Here is an 18,185-nt window from a genome sequence, read left to right on the forward strand (position 1 = left end):
GACCCCTATGGTTTGTGGTTCCATTCTCCCAACCCTGAAATGAGAAACTACACCGCTCTAGGCTTTACAATCTGGAGCTCTGAGTCGGTGGGACGGAAGTCTCAAAATCTAGAGCCCGGGCTTCCTTCCAGGGAAAGAACCACTAGCCTCGAATCCTATCCACCACGGTTTCTTAAAGGTACGGACCACAATCCACCTAACCAAATCAGCGAGAGTGGCTGTTGAAGACGCTGATTTCGTGGAACAGCACCCTAGAATCACGGAATCTAAACACCTAGTCTAAACACCTGGCTGCGGAGTCAGCTTCCCACCACCACTCCAGGTGGTTCCAGTCTTTGGCGCGCTAAATTTGAGACCGGTGGAGCGCCGCCCTTCTCGGGAAGTGAGGCGTAGCGGGGCGACGCACGTATAAGCCGCAAGCTCTCTGCCGCCTGCGCCTAACTTGAGGCCAAAGGCACGCATCCCTGCAGCGGCTAGCAGCCAAATCTCGTGTGCGCCCCCGCACCGCGGGAACTAGTCGCCCGCCTCTCTTCGCTCCGCTCCCCTAACGCAGCGTCCTGCGCGCATGCGCAGCGCGCCTTCCCTCGCCGCCGCGCCTTCAGCTGCCCTGGTTACGGTTGGTGTTTGCGAATTCCCTGCAGCACCTTCTTCGCTGGAGACCAGCGCCGCTGGGCTCTAGCAGCAGTTCCTTACGCGCGCGCCCGCGTCACGTGGTGCGAGGCTGCCTCGCGGTTGCTGGCAGGCGGCTTAGCGGTGAGGAAGGAGCTGCGGCCACCGCTCGCCTCTCCCGCCCTAGGGCGGGTGCGCTGATAAATATGGCGAAGTGGGGGTAGCTGGCGCCGAACCCGACGCGATGGGGCGCGCAGGTGGGACGGTCGTCGGAGCCCCCTGACTTGGACGCCGGGCTGTTCTTGTCGGCTATTTGACGGGGCGACCTCGGTCCGGCGCCCAGTAGGTCAGACCACGGACTCCGCGGGTCGCCGAGGGCCCCGCCGAGAGCCGGAGGCAATGGATGAACAGAGCGTGGAGGTGAGGCGGGTTGAAAAGGGTGGTGGTTAGTTTTCCCCCGCCACCCGCCGAGCGTTCTTTATTTAGGGCGCCCTGCCCCAGTCCTCCCTCTAGTAGGGCACCCCCACCCTGACGCTGCTGCTGTGAAGTCTGGCCCAGTGCGAAGGACGTGGTGTTAGGTCTGCAGCCCTCCAGGTGCCTTGTGTTCTGACCGTTTCCGAGGTGGTGCTTATCCTGGCGTTTTCTGGATGTCTTCGCGCCGGTGCTCATTCCCAGAGGGTTTTTGCAAACTGCAGCCTGAGCAGAGCAAAAGTGCAAATTCATTAGAAATGCCGTGCACTTGCTACCAGTTCTTGCGAGTTCTTGAGGGGATCCAAAATTCCCTCCAAATGAAATCATTCATTCCCTCCCACCGGTACATTTTGCAGACTTCTGCCCATCCTAAATTGAATCAAGATATACTGTTATTATCCTTTTTGTGGTTTTCCAGAAAAACCTATTCTTTTATATCTCACGCTTTTGAGTTGTGATTTCAAGTGGTTGGGATGTTTACGTAAAGGCCAGGAACATAAAAGAAGGTTGCTCACTGGACGTAATTTTTAAAATAATTGTCAGATTTTGAACCTTCTTAATACTGAATCTTTGCTGCTTAGCGGCAACTGTATTACTGGGCACTTCACTTGAAAGTAGTTCATCCAGTGGTCTTATTGTCCATCCCCCGCCAGCGTCTGCATCTCACAGGTTCTTTCTTGTTCTGCAGAGTCATGATTAGACTCGTGAATAATTTTCTCCTTAATTCCTCATGCGAAAGTATTATAAAGGTTTTGTAGCGTTTTCTTGGTTTAGGAAAGTTTAATTCTCTTGGGATGGAGTAAAAATAAATGTGACTATGGTAAAAATAAACTTGAAATATACAATAACCTACATTTCATTGTTATTTTGTCAGTTACTTCCTAAATGGTTTCACCTGGTGCTTGCAAATAACACTGTTTCTTCTATTTACTTTATTCTTTGCAAAGCCTTCATGGGGCTACCACTAACATTCTCAATAGGGGCAGAATCTCAGGCTCAAACAAGATGCTAATTGGTTGGAGCATGAGGGCAGAAAGCCAGATTTCTGTATTCTGAATTAGTTTCTCTTCTGCTCAAAGTATACTGCCATTAGAATATGTATCTTTCCAATTTTTTTTTTTAAGGCAACTCACACCCCCCCCTTAGGGAAATTGCAGGACAAATAAAAAGTTTATATTTTTCACTCATAGAGTCCAACTTCTTTTCTTTTGTCTTTTCTTTTTTTTTTTTTTTTAAAGATTTTATTTATTAGAGAGAGAAAGAGAGCGAGCACACAAGCAAGGGGAAGCGGTAGAGGGAGAGGGAGAAGCAAGCTCCTGACTGAGCAGGGAGCCCGGTAGAGGCCTAGATCCCAGGACTCTGGGATCATGACCTGGGCCAGAGGTGGAGGCTTAACAGACTGAGCCACCCAGGTGCGCCCTGCCTTTATTTTTTCACTGTTTTATATCATAAGCATTTTTTCTGTGTCAAATAATTCAAGAAGTATTTCTAGAGACTATTAAAATCTATGTTAAGTGCCATAATTTTTTTTAACTGTCATAATTTAATATTTTAAAATTTGGGCTACAGCCACATTCTTGCCATTATAATTTATGCCTTATTGGAAATATTTGTGCATAAGACTGTTTGCATTTCATGCCCTTTCCTTAGAATAGAACCATTGAGAAGCTTAGAAAAGAGAAAGCACTTTTCCAGGAGATTTTCTGAGGCACACTGGATCTTGACTAACCCAAATACTGATGTGGAATTTTTTGAAACAGATGATATCAGCTCAAATAAATATAAATGTTGAATGAATAACTTTAAGCATACTTTTTACTTTTGATTCAGTATCTAATTCTGGTGGACCTTACATCTTTTATTTTCAGAGCATTGCTGAGGTTTTCCGATGCTTCATTTGTATGGAGAAGTTGCGGGATGCACGCCTATGTCCTCATTGCTCTAAGCTTTGTTGTTTCAGCTGTATCAGGGTAAGTTGTATTTCTTCTTACATGCTCGTGGTGTATATAGGACATGTTGTAAAAATTAATCATTTTGTTTATCTTTTTTTTTTTTAGTATATGTGCTGCCGAAGCGAGCACTTTATCTTTTTAAAATTTTACATTTTGTGACCTTTTCAAAAATGTCTTTTTTTTTTTTTAAGGTTTTTATTTATTTATAACAGAGATAGCGAGAGGGAACACAAGCCTAGAGGGGCTCTCTGGCGGCTCAATCCCAGGACGCTGGGATCATGACCTGAGCCAAAGGCAGATGCCTAATGACTGAGCCTACCCAGGCACCTCTTAAAGAATGTCTTAAATGAATGTTCCTTAATAGGGAGACCATCAGTGTATGTTACTTGGCACTGTGGAGGTTAATGATCAGATGATTACTGCTATGAAATGTCTAGAAATCAAAATCCACTGTAATTTTTTTAAAGAGTTTATTTGAGAGCGAGCACACAGGTAGGGAGAGGGAAAGAGAGAGAAGGAGAAGCAGACTCCCCACTGAGCAGGGAGCCCAATGGGGCTGGATCCCAGGACTCTGGGATCATGACCTGAGCTGAAGGCAGATGCTTAACCGGCTGAGCCACCCAGGTGCCCCCCAAGCCCACTGCAATTTTAGTATATTTACATTATTAAATAATTTAACAAGTACTTATAAAGTGGTTGCTGCACTGTGTTTGGGGTTGAGGAATTCTAAGATAATGGTGAAGAGCTTAAATCTCATTGAGAGGATGGACTCTTGATATTTGAAGGATGTATAGTGTCAAAAGAGGCACTAACAAATTGCTGTGAGACTCAAGAGGGAGTGTTTGTACTGTTAGAGTAAGGTGGAGAAAAAGCTAGTAATGGGTTCAGGGGCTAAGATTAAAATCCTATAATCTTACAGATATAAGAGACTTTAGAGATTAATCCATTGGCTTTAAAACTTAAATGTAGATGAGCTCCTCAAACAAAATTGTGAGGAAGCCTAAGATGTGAAACAGAAGAATTTATTTTGGTGTGTGTGGGGGGGATTCAGTAGCACATATGCAGATCACAGTTGAAACCTTTCCTGCCCCCATACTCTTAGTAGATTATGTCCTTTGCTGAGAAAATCAAAACCGCCTAACGGTTTCACCTCAAAATTTCACCTCAAAATTTCTCTGTGGTTCCTTATTCCTACCTAAGGAAGATAGATATCCCTTTGTCGAGAATAATATCTGGAACACATAAATCATTTGCTTCTAGTCACACGGCTAGCAAATAATAGAGCTGGATTTGAATCCAGGAAGTCTGGCTCTAGAACCTGTCTTCTTTGCCACTACACTGTGTGCAAAAGACCTAGGTTTACATATCATCCTAGTTCTCCCACTCATAAACTGAGAAACTCAATTTTTATTAGCCTATTTCCTCATAGAATGAGGTAACAAGATTTATTTCACAGGATAGTGGTGGCATTAAATGAGATAAATTAAAAGGTAATTTAGAAACTGTAAAGTACTATCCACTTGTAAGGAGTTAAAATTTTATTGTTAAAATAACAACTAACCTGTGATTTGTTTTATAAATAGTGAAGCTGAAACTAGGGAAATTGGGTAATTGGCCTCTATCACTGTAGTTAATTAAGTGGTAGAGTCTGTGTCTGAGCTCAGCTGTTTTGGTGAAGGTCCAGTATACGGATGACCTGTGAATATTACCTAAACCTTATTGAGTCTTCATTTCTTCATTGTTAATTCCTTCTAGTCCTTAAAGCCATATATTTTTTAATATTGCTGCTGGCATCCTATACTTAGAGGTGTTTGAGAAAATTTCGTTTACTTTGGGAAATTTGATTTACTCTTGCAGGTTTAACTGTGATCTTTGTGTGTATGGCTTTTAAATCTATTCCTTTGGCATATACCTTCCAGCATCTTGACTGTTGTTCCAGATCAAATTCTGTTTTTTCAAGTTGATTCTTTTTATCTTCTTTTTGTTCTGTTCTGCCAGTCTCTCAAACTCGAAACCCTTTACACCAGTGATTTTTTTTTAGTATATGTGCTGCCGAAGCGAGCACAACACCAATGATTTTTAAGTTTTGTCAGTTATTATCTCCTGCTGTCACTTATATCTGTCCTACTTATCCATTTTTTTTTTTAAGATTTTATTTAGTTGAGAGCAAGTGAGTGAATACGAGCATGAACAGGGGGAGGGGCAGAGGTAGAAGCAGACTCCTGGCTGAGCAGGGAGCCTGACACAGGGTTTGATTTCAGCATCCTGGGATCATGACCTGAGTTGAAGTCAGATGCTTAACTGACTGAGCCACCCAGGTGCCCCGGTACCTATCCATTTCTATTATTACCATCCTAGTAAAGAAATACAGACATTTATTATTTCATGCTTAGATAATTATAATTACCTTTTAATTGATGTGTCTCGAGTCTTCTGTATCTCTGGTTCATTTTATATCCTGTTGCCCTGTTGACGTTTTCCAGTAATGTCATTGTTTTTTTTCCTTCTCAAGCCTCAGATTCATTGCCTTAGTCTCTTAGAGTATTACCTTTATATTCAGACCACCTGGATAATCTGGTTCTAAGCTTTCTTTCTAAAGCTGTCTCAGTTCCTGAATGTACCATAGATGTGTTTGTTGATTCAACACATATTAATTATATGCCTACTTGGAGTTAAGCATTGACATCCCAGGGAGTTGACTTATTTAATAGTTTGTTTATAGACAAAAAGGTAAGTAGACATACGTTAGATACCAGTAAGTGCTGTGAAGAAAAGCGAAACTGAGTAAGGTATAGAGTGGGGACTCTGAGGAGGATATGGGCAGGTTGTTAGTTATTTTAGATAGAGTGGTCTGGGAAGGTCTCTGAGGAGATGACATTTGAGCAGAGACCAGAATGGAATGTGGGAATGATGTGAATATCTAGGGGAAGAAAGTCCCAGGCAGAGAAGTCAGAAGAAGCAAAGGCCCTGAGAGAAATAGCAAAGAAACCAGTTGGCTGGAGCAGATTGGAAAGAGGGAGATGGAAAGGAGATGAGTTTGGAGATGAGTTTGGAGATGTAACTTAGGGCCTTGATAAAGACCTTGGATTTTATTTTAGCTATGGTGGTGACCATTGAAAGGTTTTGAATGATACAAAATAATTAATGTTCAAAAACTATCACTTTGGCTGGGTGTAGAAAGTGGACTGCAGGCAAGTGGGAGAGGAAGTGAGGAGACTAGTTGGGATGTGTTCTATTAGTGAAGGGTGAATGGTGATTTAGACTAGAATGGTAACAGTGGAGGTGGTGAAAAATAGGGCAATTCTGGATATGTTTTGAAGGTAGAGCCAATGGGTTTGCTTAAAGATGGGACAGGAGGAAATTTTTGTACATTTGGATGAATTAATGGTTTTCTATTCTGAGATAGAAGAAATTTGGGGAAGGACAGGGTGAGGTTGAGTAGATTATAGATATACAAGTATTTTTTGTTTGTTTGTTTTGTTTTGTTGTTTTAAGATTTTATTTGAAAGAGTGAGAGCAAAAGTGCATGAGTGGAGGGGAGGGACCGAGGGAGAGGGAAGCAGACTCCCCACTGAGCAGGGAGCCCAACATGGAGCTCGATCCCAGGACCCTGGTATCATGACCTGAGCCAAAGACAAACATTTAACAGACTGAGCCACCCAGGTGTCCCATTTTTTGGACTTTTACACAGATTGAATCTTACAGTATGTTTTGTCATGTGTCTGGATTTTTTCACTCAGCAAAATTATTTAGAAATCTATCTTGTGTGGATCAGTAATATTCCTTTTTATTGCTGAGTAGTAGCAGCCCATTGTATGCATATGTCATAATTTGTTTATCCATTCACCTCTTGATGGACAAAGGGGTTGCTTCTAGTTGTTGGCATTTATACAGAAAACTGCTGTGAACATTTTTTTAAAGATTTATTTTATTTGGGGCACCTGGGTGGCTCAGTGGGTTAAGCCTCTGCCTTCAGCTCGGGTCATGATCCCAGGGTCCTGGAATCGAGCCCCAAGTTGGGCTCTCTGCTCAGCGGGGACTCTGCTTCCCACCAGCACCCCCCACCCCCGGCCTGCCTCTCTGCCTACTTGTGATCTCTGTCAAATAAATTAAAATCTTAAAAAAAAAAAAATTTATTTTATTTGACAGAGCACGCAATCTTACAAGGTGAGGGTCAGAGGGAGAGGGAGAGACAAATCTCAGACTCCCTGCTGAGCATGGAGCCTGTCTTGGGGTTCAATCTCATGACCCTAAAATCATGACCCAGTCTGAAATCGAGTCAGATGCCTGACTCACTGAGCCACCCAGGCACCCCAGTAACATACTGTAGTTTTGTAGTAAATTTTCAAATCAGGAAATATGAGTTCTATAATTTTTTTTAAATTGAAAGATAATTGACATAAAAAAGTTTTAGGCTGGGGCGCCTGGGTGGCTCAGTGGGTTAAGCCTCTGTCTTCGGCTCAGGTCATTGCCTCAGGGTCCTGGGATCAAGCCCCACATCGGGCTCTCTGCTCAGCAGGGAGCCTGCTTCCCCCTCTCCTTCTGCATGCCTCTCTGCCTACTTGTGATTTCTTTCTCTCTCTCTCTGTCAAATAAATAAAATCTTAAAAAAAAAAAAAGTTTTAGGTGCACAAGATCATTTTCAGGATAGTTTTGGTTCTTTGAGGGTCCTTTAAAATTCCATCTGAATTTTAGAATGGGTTTTTCTACTTCTGTAAAAAGCATCATTGGGATTTTGATAGGAATTATGTTGATTCTGTAGATTGCTTTGGGTGGCATTGTCATTTTAACAATATTAAATCTTCCAGTGCATAAACATGGGATGTCTTTACATTTCTTTAAGACTTCTTTCATTTCTTTCAGTGGTGTTTGTAGTATTCCTTGTATAAATCTTCAAATCCTTGGTTAAATTTATACCTAGGTATTTTCCTTTTTTTTTTTTTTTGATGTTGTAGATGTATTTTCCTAATTTCCTCTTTGAATTCTTCATTCCTAGCATATAGAAATGTAAGTTTTTTTTAAAAAAATTTAATGTTTAATGTTGTTGATTTTTGTGTTCTCCAGTTTTGGTGAATTTGCTTATTAGCTTTAACAGGTTTTTTGTGGAATCTTTAAGGTTTTCTGATGACAAGATTATGTCATTGCCAACAAATAATTTTACTTTTCCAGTTGGGAAGCTTTTTATTTCTTGCTTAGTTACGCTTGGTGAAATTTTCATTATTGTGTTGGATAGAAGTGGTGAAAATGGGCATCCTTGTCTTTTTCCTGACTTTAAGGAAAAAGTTTTTATTGTTTCACTATTGGGTATGATATTCACTCTAGATTTTTTTTTTAAGACTTTATTTATTTATTTGACAGAGACAGCAAGAGAGGGAACCCAAGCAGGTGGAGTGGCAGAGGGAGAAGCAGGCTTCCCTCTAAGCAGGGAGCCCGACGTGGGGCTCGATCCCAGGACCCTGGGATCGTGACCTGAGCTGAAGCCAGACACTTAATGACTGAGCCACCTAGGCACCCCCCCCCCCGGATTTTTTTTTAAAGTATGGACTTTATCAAGTTGAGGAAATTGTCTTCTATTCCTTTTTCTTGAGTGTTATTATCATGAAAGGATATCAGATTTTGTCAGAGGCCTTTTCTATATCAATTGAGATGATTGTGTCTGTTTATTCCTTCACTTTATTAATGTGATGTATTATCTTGAATCATTTTTATATGTTGAAGTGTCCTTGCATTCCAGGAGTAACTCCCACTTGGTCATGCTATCTAGTTTTTTAAATATACTGTTGAATTCAGTTTGCTAGGCTATTGTTGAGAATTTCCCTAGCACAATTTTGCAGAGTAGGTATGTTGATTTCTCTTGTTTCATATGAGTAAACTTGAGCTCGGTCATATGTCTGGTATCATGTAGTTGTTAAGTGCCAGAGCTAGAAGTCAGACTCAGGTCTGAATATTGTCTAAAGCTTGTGATTCTTCCATTTTAATGGAGAGAAATTCTTAAAATGAATATGGGACATTGCTATAGTATAATATTTATTTTCTTTAATAATCATTGTACATAATATTGTATCACTGGTTCTTACCTTTCATTTTGGTTTGGGAGAAATGCTGGTTTTCTTTCCCAAAGTATTAAAATTATCATTTATTTTATGATGAAGTTAGATTGTGGAGTATAAGGTAAAAATGCCACAAGTATTCAGAGATGGGAAAGATCACTAACCTGGGATAGGTAGGAAAGTTTTGTGGACATAATTAGTGGACATTTCCGTGGGACAGCACATGGAAGAAAGGGGCATATTAGGAAATACAGAAGTATGCCAAGAGTGGTGTATGGTGCAGCAACAAGCCTGTTTTGACTGGAATGGAGAGACATATTTAAAAATACGGGCAGAGGTTGCTGGGAAGATGGCAGAGTAGGAGGATCCTGGGCTCACCTCTTATGGCTGGCCACCTAGAGAATACCCACATCAGCATAAATAATCCAGAAAGTGACCTGAAGACTGGCAGAACAGACTCCCCGCAGCCGGATATAGACAAGAGGCCACAACAAAGAGGATCCATCCCCTTCGATTGCTCTTGGCAGGATCCTGTCAAAGCAGTGCCACAGGACTGGCTGTGTGCAAGCAGCCCAGACAAGGGCCAGCACCACTCCAAAGTGAGTCCTGCCTCAGGGAGAGGGAAAGATAACCACAAACCAGTCTGACTGTGACCCTAGCACTGGGCTGGGAGGTAGCTGGTCTGACTGTAGGCCCCACCCATCAATACAAGCTTGTCAGAGAACAACATAGGGAAAGTGCCCTGCAGGTTGATGCTACTTCATCTCTGGCAAACACCTGGTCTGACTCAACTCAAGCCCAAGGCAGTCCCAAACTGGCCCACTAACACCACAGGTACCAGACTTGGCCACAACAGGCAGAGAGCCACTGCAGACTGGACTGAAGTCAAACACAGCTTGGCCACAATAGTAGGACACCACTGTAGCAACACATATAGGAGTCACCCTGGAAGCACCATTTTCTTGTGAAAAGGCATTGCCCTGTGGGGCACTACAGGACCTCTTCATAAAGCCACTACTTTTAAGTGCAGGAAACATAGCTGACTTTTTTAACACATAGAAACACACCGTAATAGGCAAAATGAAGAGACAGAGGAATATGTCCCAGATGAAAGAACGGAACAAAATCATAGCAAGAGACCTAAACCGAATGGAGGTAAGTAATATGTCTGATAGTGAATTTAAAATGATATTGCTCATAAAGATACTTGCTAGAATTGAGAAGGGAGTGGAGGATCTCCAGGAGACCCTCTACAAAGAGATAGGAAACCTAGAAAAGAACCAATTAGGGATAATGAACTCACTAAATAAAATTAAAAATAGACCACCTGGAATAAATAGCAAACAAGAGGAAGTAAAAGAATGGATAAGCAACCTGGAGGACGGAGTAATGGGAAGTAATCAAGCTGAGCAATGAGAGGGGAAAAAATATCTCCAAAATGAGAATAGACCCAGGAAACTCAGTGACACTGTCACTTATAACAGTTGCTTGATAGGGATCGCATAAAGAGAAGAGAGAGAAAAGGGGGCAAAAAATTTATTTGAAGAATTAGTGGCTGAAAACTTCCTGAATCTGGGGAAGGAAAGAGCAATCCAGATCTAGGAGGCATAGAGGGCCCCCAATAAAACCAACCTAAAGAGGTCTGCACCAAAACACAAAGTATATAAAATGGCCAAAAGTAGTGATAAAGAGAGGATTTTTTTTTTTTTTAAGATTTTATTTATTTGACAGACAGAGATCACAAGTCAGCAGAGGCAGAGAGGAGGGGGAAGAAGCAGGCTCCCTGCTGAGCAGAGAGCCCGATGCGGGGCTTGATCCCAGGTCCCTGGGATCATGACCTGGGCCGAAGGCAGAGGCTTAACCCACTGAGCCACCCAGGCGCCCCAAAGAGAGGATTTTAAAAGTAGCAAGAGAAAGGAAAGCAGTTACATAGAAGGGAAACCCCATAAGGCTCTCAGTGGATTTTTTCCAGCAGAAACTTTGCAGGCCAGAAGAGAGTGGCATGATATATTCATAATGCTGAAAGGAAAAAAATCTGCAGCCAAAAATACTATATCCAATAAGGCTTTCATTCAGAATAGGAGGAGAAGTAGTTTCCCAGAAAAACAAAAGTTAAAGGAAACCAGGAGGGAAACCAGCCACATTCCTGTCACACACAGTGGCATCAGCCTGTGGGTCCTAAATCCATAGTCCAGCAGCTGCCCTTCTGCCCGAGTCAGCATGCATTGCCGGCCACCTGCTCAATGCAAGTAAACACACATCTACACCTCGGAATGACAGGGATTCAAACCGATGCTCTTCCCCTCAAATTCCAGCTCCTGTGCTCAAGTTTGTGCACAAAAGTGGGCAGAATGAAGCAACCCAAATAGTGACACTAATTCTGTGGTGTATATAATGGATAAAAGGAGTATGCTAGGCTGAGAACATCTCCAACAAACACATTGAAGAACAATACATACAGCATGATTCTGGTTACTAAAACACCCCTACCCCCCAAATGAAAAATAAAAATATGGACTGGTTATTCCCTATCACTCCCAACCTTTTTTTTTTTTAAGATTTTATTTGAGAGATAGCGAGCTCCTGTATAAGCAGTGTAGGGGAAGAGACAGAAGGAGAGGGAGGGGGTAGAATCTGAAGCAGGCACCATGCTGAGCGCAGAGTCTAACATGGGGCTCCCTCTCACAACCCTGAGATCATGACCTGAGCTGAAATTAAGAGTTGTATGCTTAACTGACTGAGCCACCCAGGTACCCCAGTCCCAACTTTTTATAGAGCTTACGATGTAGCAGGGCAGAGGAGACCGAACAAATAAGTCAGGGTAACAAAGTGTTATAAGCACAGTGAAGGGAGAAGTACAGGTTGCTGTGGTAATCTGTAGAGAGTCAGGGCAAGCTTTCTGGAGGAAATGATGTATAAACTGAAATCTAAAGGATGAGTAGGAATAATATAGTTGAAGAGTGATGTTGAAGAATATCCTGGGCAGAGAGAAGAGGCCTAACCTTGTCGGATCTCCTAGAGTAAGGTAGATGATGAAACTAGAGGGGTGTGGGTTGAAACCTGCCCTAAGAGTACTATGGATTTAGCAGAGCATTGTTTGAGAGGACAAAACCTGACCCAAATCTTAGGTTTGCTGAGGGACCAAAGAAATGATCAAGGTTATTAAGAACAGAGAAATCTTTTTGTGTCATTTTCTTTTTCTTCCAGCTTTATTTTCTTTGCTGTGAAGTATCCTTTTCTTTATTATGTTTTATTTTTGATAATTCTTTAAGGTTTCCTTGGAAGTTTCATTTCTGAGTTAATTATTTGACTTTAAAAGCTTATGTTCTTTTATAGAAGTAGAAAGGGATAAATAGAAGTAACAGCCATGGGGAGTACATAGGTATGGGATTATGGTTATTTACCTTGAAACATTTACTAGTCAATTAAAACATTTAATATTTAACCAGAAAGCTATTGTTCTTGGAAAGGCATTCAGAAAATCTTAGTATCTCCTTTGTATATGATATAAAACTCTTTCCTATCCAGTAATAATTAAAACAATTACATTAATAAAATTTGAAGCTTAGTAGAGATATTGCTTTCTTGTAAAAGCTTTTTATAATTGTGAAGAAACCAAATTATGCAGATATTACATTACTGAACTATAGAACTCTTTTAAAACAAAGTTTTGTATTATTCATATTTTAGGTCTGATTTATATATCCATATTATATATTCTTCAAAATTAGTTTACTTTTCAGAAAGGAATTTAATAGCACCTTAGACTTTCTAAGGGATTTTATGAGAGGTTAGTTAGAAGTAAATCATCACTGGTTTATTTTTAGAGTGATGGTTACTCTGTCATTGTTTTGTGAAGATTATCAACATCTTCATTGTGAGATCCAGATAGTCTTATGATCACTTTCTTTCCTATGAAAAAATAGCTTCTTAACTATTTTGGAATGAGTTCTGTCCCTTTGAAAATTTGTCCCTGTCATGATGGTAATGAGATAGTAGATTGCTATTTCTATAAGTACCTTTTTAATTAATACAGGCACTAGAGAGTTAAACTCATTAAATTTGGTATATAAGTAGTCAGTATGTACAAATTAATGATGTTTCTATAATCAAAATCTAATTTTTTACCTCCTTAGCGCTGGCTGACAGAACAGAGAGCTCAATGCCCTCATTGCCGGTAAGTGATTTTCTATGATTATTTGTGAATTTGGAAAAGAGTAAGGTGATGGGATTAGAGTATGCCATAATATTCAGAGTTTTTCTGCATCTTGCTACATTACTCCTCGTGAATACAGTGAAAGAAAATAAGCACTCTGTCTAGATAAAGAAATGCAAACTAAGTTATTTGACTCAAAATTATGTAGAATGGATTACATTATTTACCTTCTTTTAGAGAAGCATTGTGTAACAACTTTTTGTAATTAAAATTGAAGTTTTCTATTTCCTTGGGGGGCGTGAGAAAATTTTTTAAAAAAGATTTATTTGAGAGCATGAACCTGCATGGGCGGGGGTTGGGGTAGAAAGAGACAGAATCTTAAGCAAGCTCCATGCCTAGTGTGAGCTGAACACAGAGCTCAAACTCATGACCCTAACTGAGGTCATGGCATGAGCTGAAATCAAGAGTTGGATGCTTAACTGACTGAGCTACCCAGCCGCCCCTGAGTTGCAAGTTTTCGTTAATAAGATAAATACAATAATAAGTCTTCTATTTCTGATACTCCCTGCCTGATCTTTTCATTAAATAACATTTTCAAAAGAAATGGTTAGATTTCATATCTATTCTTTTAGACATTTTTCTAGGAGTATACTGATATATATACATATAAATTTTTTCTTGAAACACAAATGATATAATACTATTCTGATTTTTTTTTTCATATGAAGTATGGTGGGACTTTCTTGACGATAAATATATATGTATCATTTTTAAAGAAGTATGAGTAATCACTCTATGACTATATGTTGATTTTCTTATGCTTATATTCAGAGACATTTAGGTGGTTTCCATTTTTGGTTTTTTCATATAATGATGCCAGATTACATTGAAAGAAAGGTTTTTACCATTTTTTCCTTCCTAATAATAGATACAAAATTGCCTTTTTCTCACATTCTTGCCAATACTGATTATCAGTCTCTTTTTGGTCATTCCATTAAATGAAAAAAGGGATCTCGTTTTTAATACCCTTTTTAAATTATTGAAACTGAGCATTTTTCAAAACATTTAGCTACTTATATTTCTTTTGTGTTTACACTACCTCTTCACCTCATTTGATTGCACATTTTCATTTATTGTTTACTTTTTTCATATTAACTCTTTCTGAAATTTTTTTATTTTTTTAAAGATTTTATTTATTTATTTGACAGAGATCACAAGTAGGCAGAGAGGCCGGCAGAGAGAGGGGGAAGTAGGCTCCCTGCTGAGCAGAGAGCCCGATGCGGGGCTCGATCCCAGGACCCTGGGATCATGACCTGAGCTGAAGGCAGAGGCTTTAACCTACTGAGCCACCCAAGCACTCCTTCATATTAACTCTTAAGAAAACCAGCACTATCAAATAGAACTTTCTGTAATGATGGAAATGTTCTATAGCATTGCTGTCCAATTCCACTAGAAACACTGGCAGTTGAGACTTGAAAGTTGTCTAGTGTGACTGCAATGAAATTTTATTTTTATTTAATTTTAATTAATTTTAATTTTTTAATTTTTTATAAAGATTTTTTTAGGGACGCCTGGGTGGCTCAGTGGGTTAGGCCGCTGCCTTTGGCTCAGGTCATGATCCCAGAGTCCTGGGATCGAGTCCCACATCGGGCTCCTTGCTCGGCAAAGAGCCTGCGTCTCTCTCCACCTCTGCCTGCCTCTCTGACTACTTGTGTGCTCTCTCTCTCTTTCTGACAAATAAATAAATAAATAAAATCTTTAAAAAAAAAAGATTTTTAAAAAATTTATTTATGACAGAGATAGCAAGAGAGGGAACACAAGCACAGAGTAGCTGGAGAGGGAGAAGCAGGCTCCCCGCTGAGCAGGGAGCCTGATATGGGGCTTGATCCCAGGACGCAGGCAGATGCTAAACAACTGAGCCACTCAGGCACCCTTAATCTGAATTTTGAATAGTCTCGTGTGACTTGTGGCTGTCATTTTGGACAGTATAATTTTAGACTGAGGAATTGAGAATTCAGTCTGTACTCTGAATCTCTTTTGTAAATGACATATTAAGGTAAAAATAAGTTGCAAACCATACTTTTCATTGAGTCTGTTGTTATTTTAGTAGTAATATGGTATGAATGATTGTTAGCTCTGTTTTGAGGAATGTGTTTGTTTGATAATTTCTTTTTTTATGACTATCTTCCATCACTCTGTATGACGTCCTCAAGGTTTATGCATGCTATAGCATAGGTCAGAGTTTCATTCCTTCTTAAGGCTGATGAATATTCCATCATGTACATGTATCACATTTTTTTTTTAAAGAATGATTTATTTATTTATTTATTAAAGATTTTATCTATTTATTTATTTGGCAGACAGAGATCACAATTAGGCAGAGAGGCAGGCAGAGAGAAAGGGAGGAAGCCGGCTCCCTGCTGAGTAGACAGCCCAATGCAGGGCTCTATCCCAGGACCCTGAGACCATGAGCTGAGCCGAAAGCAGAGGCTTTAACTCACTGAGCCACCCAGGTGCCCCAGTATCACATTTCATTTATCCATTCATCTGTTGATGGACATTTGGATTGTTTCCACTTTGGGTGTTACTGTGAATCATGCTGCTGTGATCATGGGTGTTCATCTTTTCTAGAACTGCCTTCAATTTTTTTGTATATATACCCAGAAATGGTATTGCTGGATTCTGTGGTAATTGTGTTTTTAATATTTTGAGGTGTAGTTGGCAAATAAAATTGTTAAGATACTTAAAGTGTACCACATGATGATTTGATATTATGTATACATTGTGAAAAGTTTCCCTCTGTTGATTTAATTAACACTCATCATCTCACATTATTACCTGTGGAATGTGTTTATATTAAAAAACAGTTTCAAAGTCTTGAATCAGAGTATATGTACATATTTTTTTTTCCAGTGCTCCACTCCAGCTGCGAGAACTAGTAAACTGTCGTTGGGCAGAAGAAGTAACACAGCAGCTTGATACTCTTCAACTCTGCAGTCTTACCAAACATGAAGAAAATGAAAAGGACAAGTATGCCTCAATTTCTTTGTTCAAGTATTTCATAGATGTTGCCATATGTTGTTTTGTTTTTTAAGATTTTATTTATTTATTTGATAGAACGCAAGCAGGAGGAGTGGGAGAGGGAGAAGCAGGCTCCTTGCTGAGCAGGGATCCAGACTCTAGGCTCCATCCCAAGACCGTGGGATCATGATCTGAGCCAAAGGCAGACACTCAACACTGAGCCATCCAGGCACCCCTACCATATGTTATCTTAATGACACTATTGACAGTTTCTCTTTTGTTTTATAGGTGAACACTTAAGTATTTTTCTTCTGGCATGGTGTGGGTATCACTGTTTTGAAAGACCCTTCTAACTCTTGATTGGCTTCTTTTATGAGAGCCTCTCATAAGGGCAGTGCAACTTCTAGAGGCCTGCTGGCCCCTCTTCTCTTGGTTTGCTGTAGGTGTATATGGGCCACCGATAAAGAATTGTTCTGATAAATTTCCTATATTGTAAAAGCTGTGTTCTAAATTTGGTAGTATAGAAATCAGGCTAAATGAGCTTCCAGATAGTATCTAATATGTGGGTTTTTTATACTTTTATTTTCTTTTGGTATTCAGATTACTTACAAATGAGAAATATAAAATGTAGACCTGTTAAGGTATTTGAGCTCTGTGTAATTCATTAGTGAAGCTTTTTTTTTCTTTTTTAAAAATTTATTTATTCTATTAGAACATACAGGGGGAGGGGCAGAGGGAACGGGAGAAGGAGAGAAGCAGATTCCACACTGAGCATGGAGCCTGACACATTGCTCAGTCTCACAACCCTGAGATCATGACCTGAGCTGAAATCAAGATTTGTACGTTCAACCTACTGAGCCACCTAGGCACCCATAGTGAGAAGCTTTTTCAGAAATGCAACAGTGTAGCTTCCTTTTTTTTTTTTTTAAGGTTTTATTTATTTATTTGAGAGAGAGAGAGCACAGAGGGAGAGTGAGAGAGAGAAGCAGACTCCCCACTGTGCAGGGAGCCCAATGTTGGGCTGAGTCCCAGGACCCTGAAATCATGACCTGAGCCAAAGGCAGACGCTTAACTAACTGAACCATCCAGGTGCCCCAGTGTGTGTCTTTTATAGGCAACAGAGTTTATTTATTTGACAGAGAGCACAAGTAGGGGGATCAGCAGGCAGAGGGAAAGGGAGAAGCAGGCCCCCTACTGAGCAAGGATTCCGATATGGGGCTTGATTCCAGGATCCTAGGATTGTGACCTGAGTTGAAGGCATATGCTTAACCAGCTGAGCTACCTAGGAGCCCCAGGTTTTTTTTAAGTGTATTAAAATACACGTTGTATAAGATTTACTTAACCATTTTTAAGTTTATAGTTCAGTAGGTGTTAAACATATTCACATTGTGTACTAGTCCCCAGAACTTACTCGTCTTGCAAGCCTGAAACTCTCTACCCATTAAACAATAATTCCCCATTTCTCCTTCTACCAACCCAATGGTGGCAGCCACCATTTCACCTTCTGTTTCTGTGAGTTTGACTATTCTAGATTACTCATGTAAGTAAAATCATAGAGTTTTGTGTTTTTGCTACTGTCTTCCTTGACTTTACATAATGTAGTTTGTATCAGAATTTCATTCCTTTCTAAGGCCGATTAATAATCCATCATGTATATTTATCACATTTTGTTTTATCCATCTGTTGATGGACATTTGGATTGCTTCCAGTTTTGGGCTATTGTGAACCGTGCTGCTACGATCATGGGTGTTCATCTTTTCTAGACCTTGCCTTCAATTTTTTCTTTGTCTTGCTTGTCTTTTCTTTCCTTTCCTTTCCTTTTTTTTTTTTTTTAAGATTTATAAGTAATCTTTACACCACAATATGGAGCTCAAGATCAGGAGTTGCACACCCTACTGGTTGAGCCAGCCACACACCCCTTTTTTG

At 40.3% G+C, this 18,185-nt stretch overlaps 1 protein-coding gene across 6 annotated transcripts in view; it reads left to right on the top strand.

Moving 5' to 3' along the window:
- Positions 1-435: 435 nt before the first annotated feature.
- TRIM37 (tripartite motif containing 37) overlaps positions 436-18,185 on the top strand; it is a 136,369-nt gene continuing 118,619 nt past the window's right edge. For all 6 annotated transcript variants that reach the window (XM_080827180.1, XM_080827179.1, XM_080827181.1 and 3 more), the window contains exons 1-4: positions 436-1,029; positions 2,949-3,050; positions 13,219-13,259; positions 16,152-16,268. In XM_080827180.1, the coding sequence (XP_080683306.1) occupies positions 1,009-1,029; positions 2,949-3,050; positions 13,219-13,259; positions 16,152-16,268 (281 nt within the window). In that variant the 5' untranslated portion in view covers positions 436-1,008. The remainder of the gene's footprint in view (positions 1,030-2,948; positions 3,051-13,218; positions 13,260-16,151; positions 16,269-18,185) is intronic.

The sequence above is a fragment of the Martes martes genome (genome assembly GCF_963455335.1).
Source record: "Martes martes genome assembly, chromosome: 16".
Classification (NCBI taxonomy): domain Eukaryota; kingdom Metazoa; phylum Chordata; class Mammalia; order Carnivora; family Mustelidae; genus Martes; species Martes martes.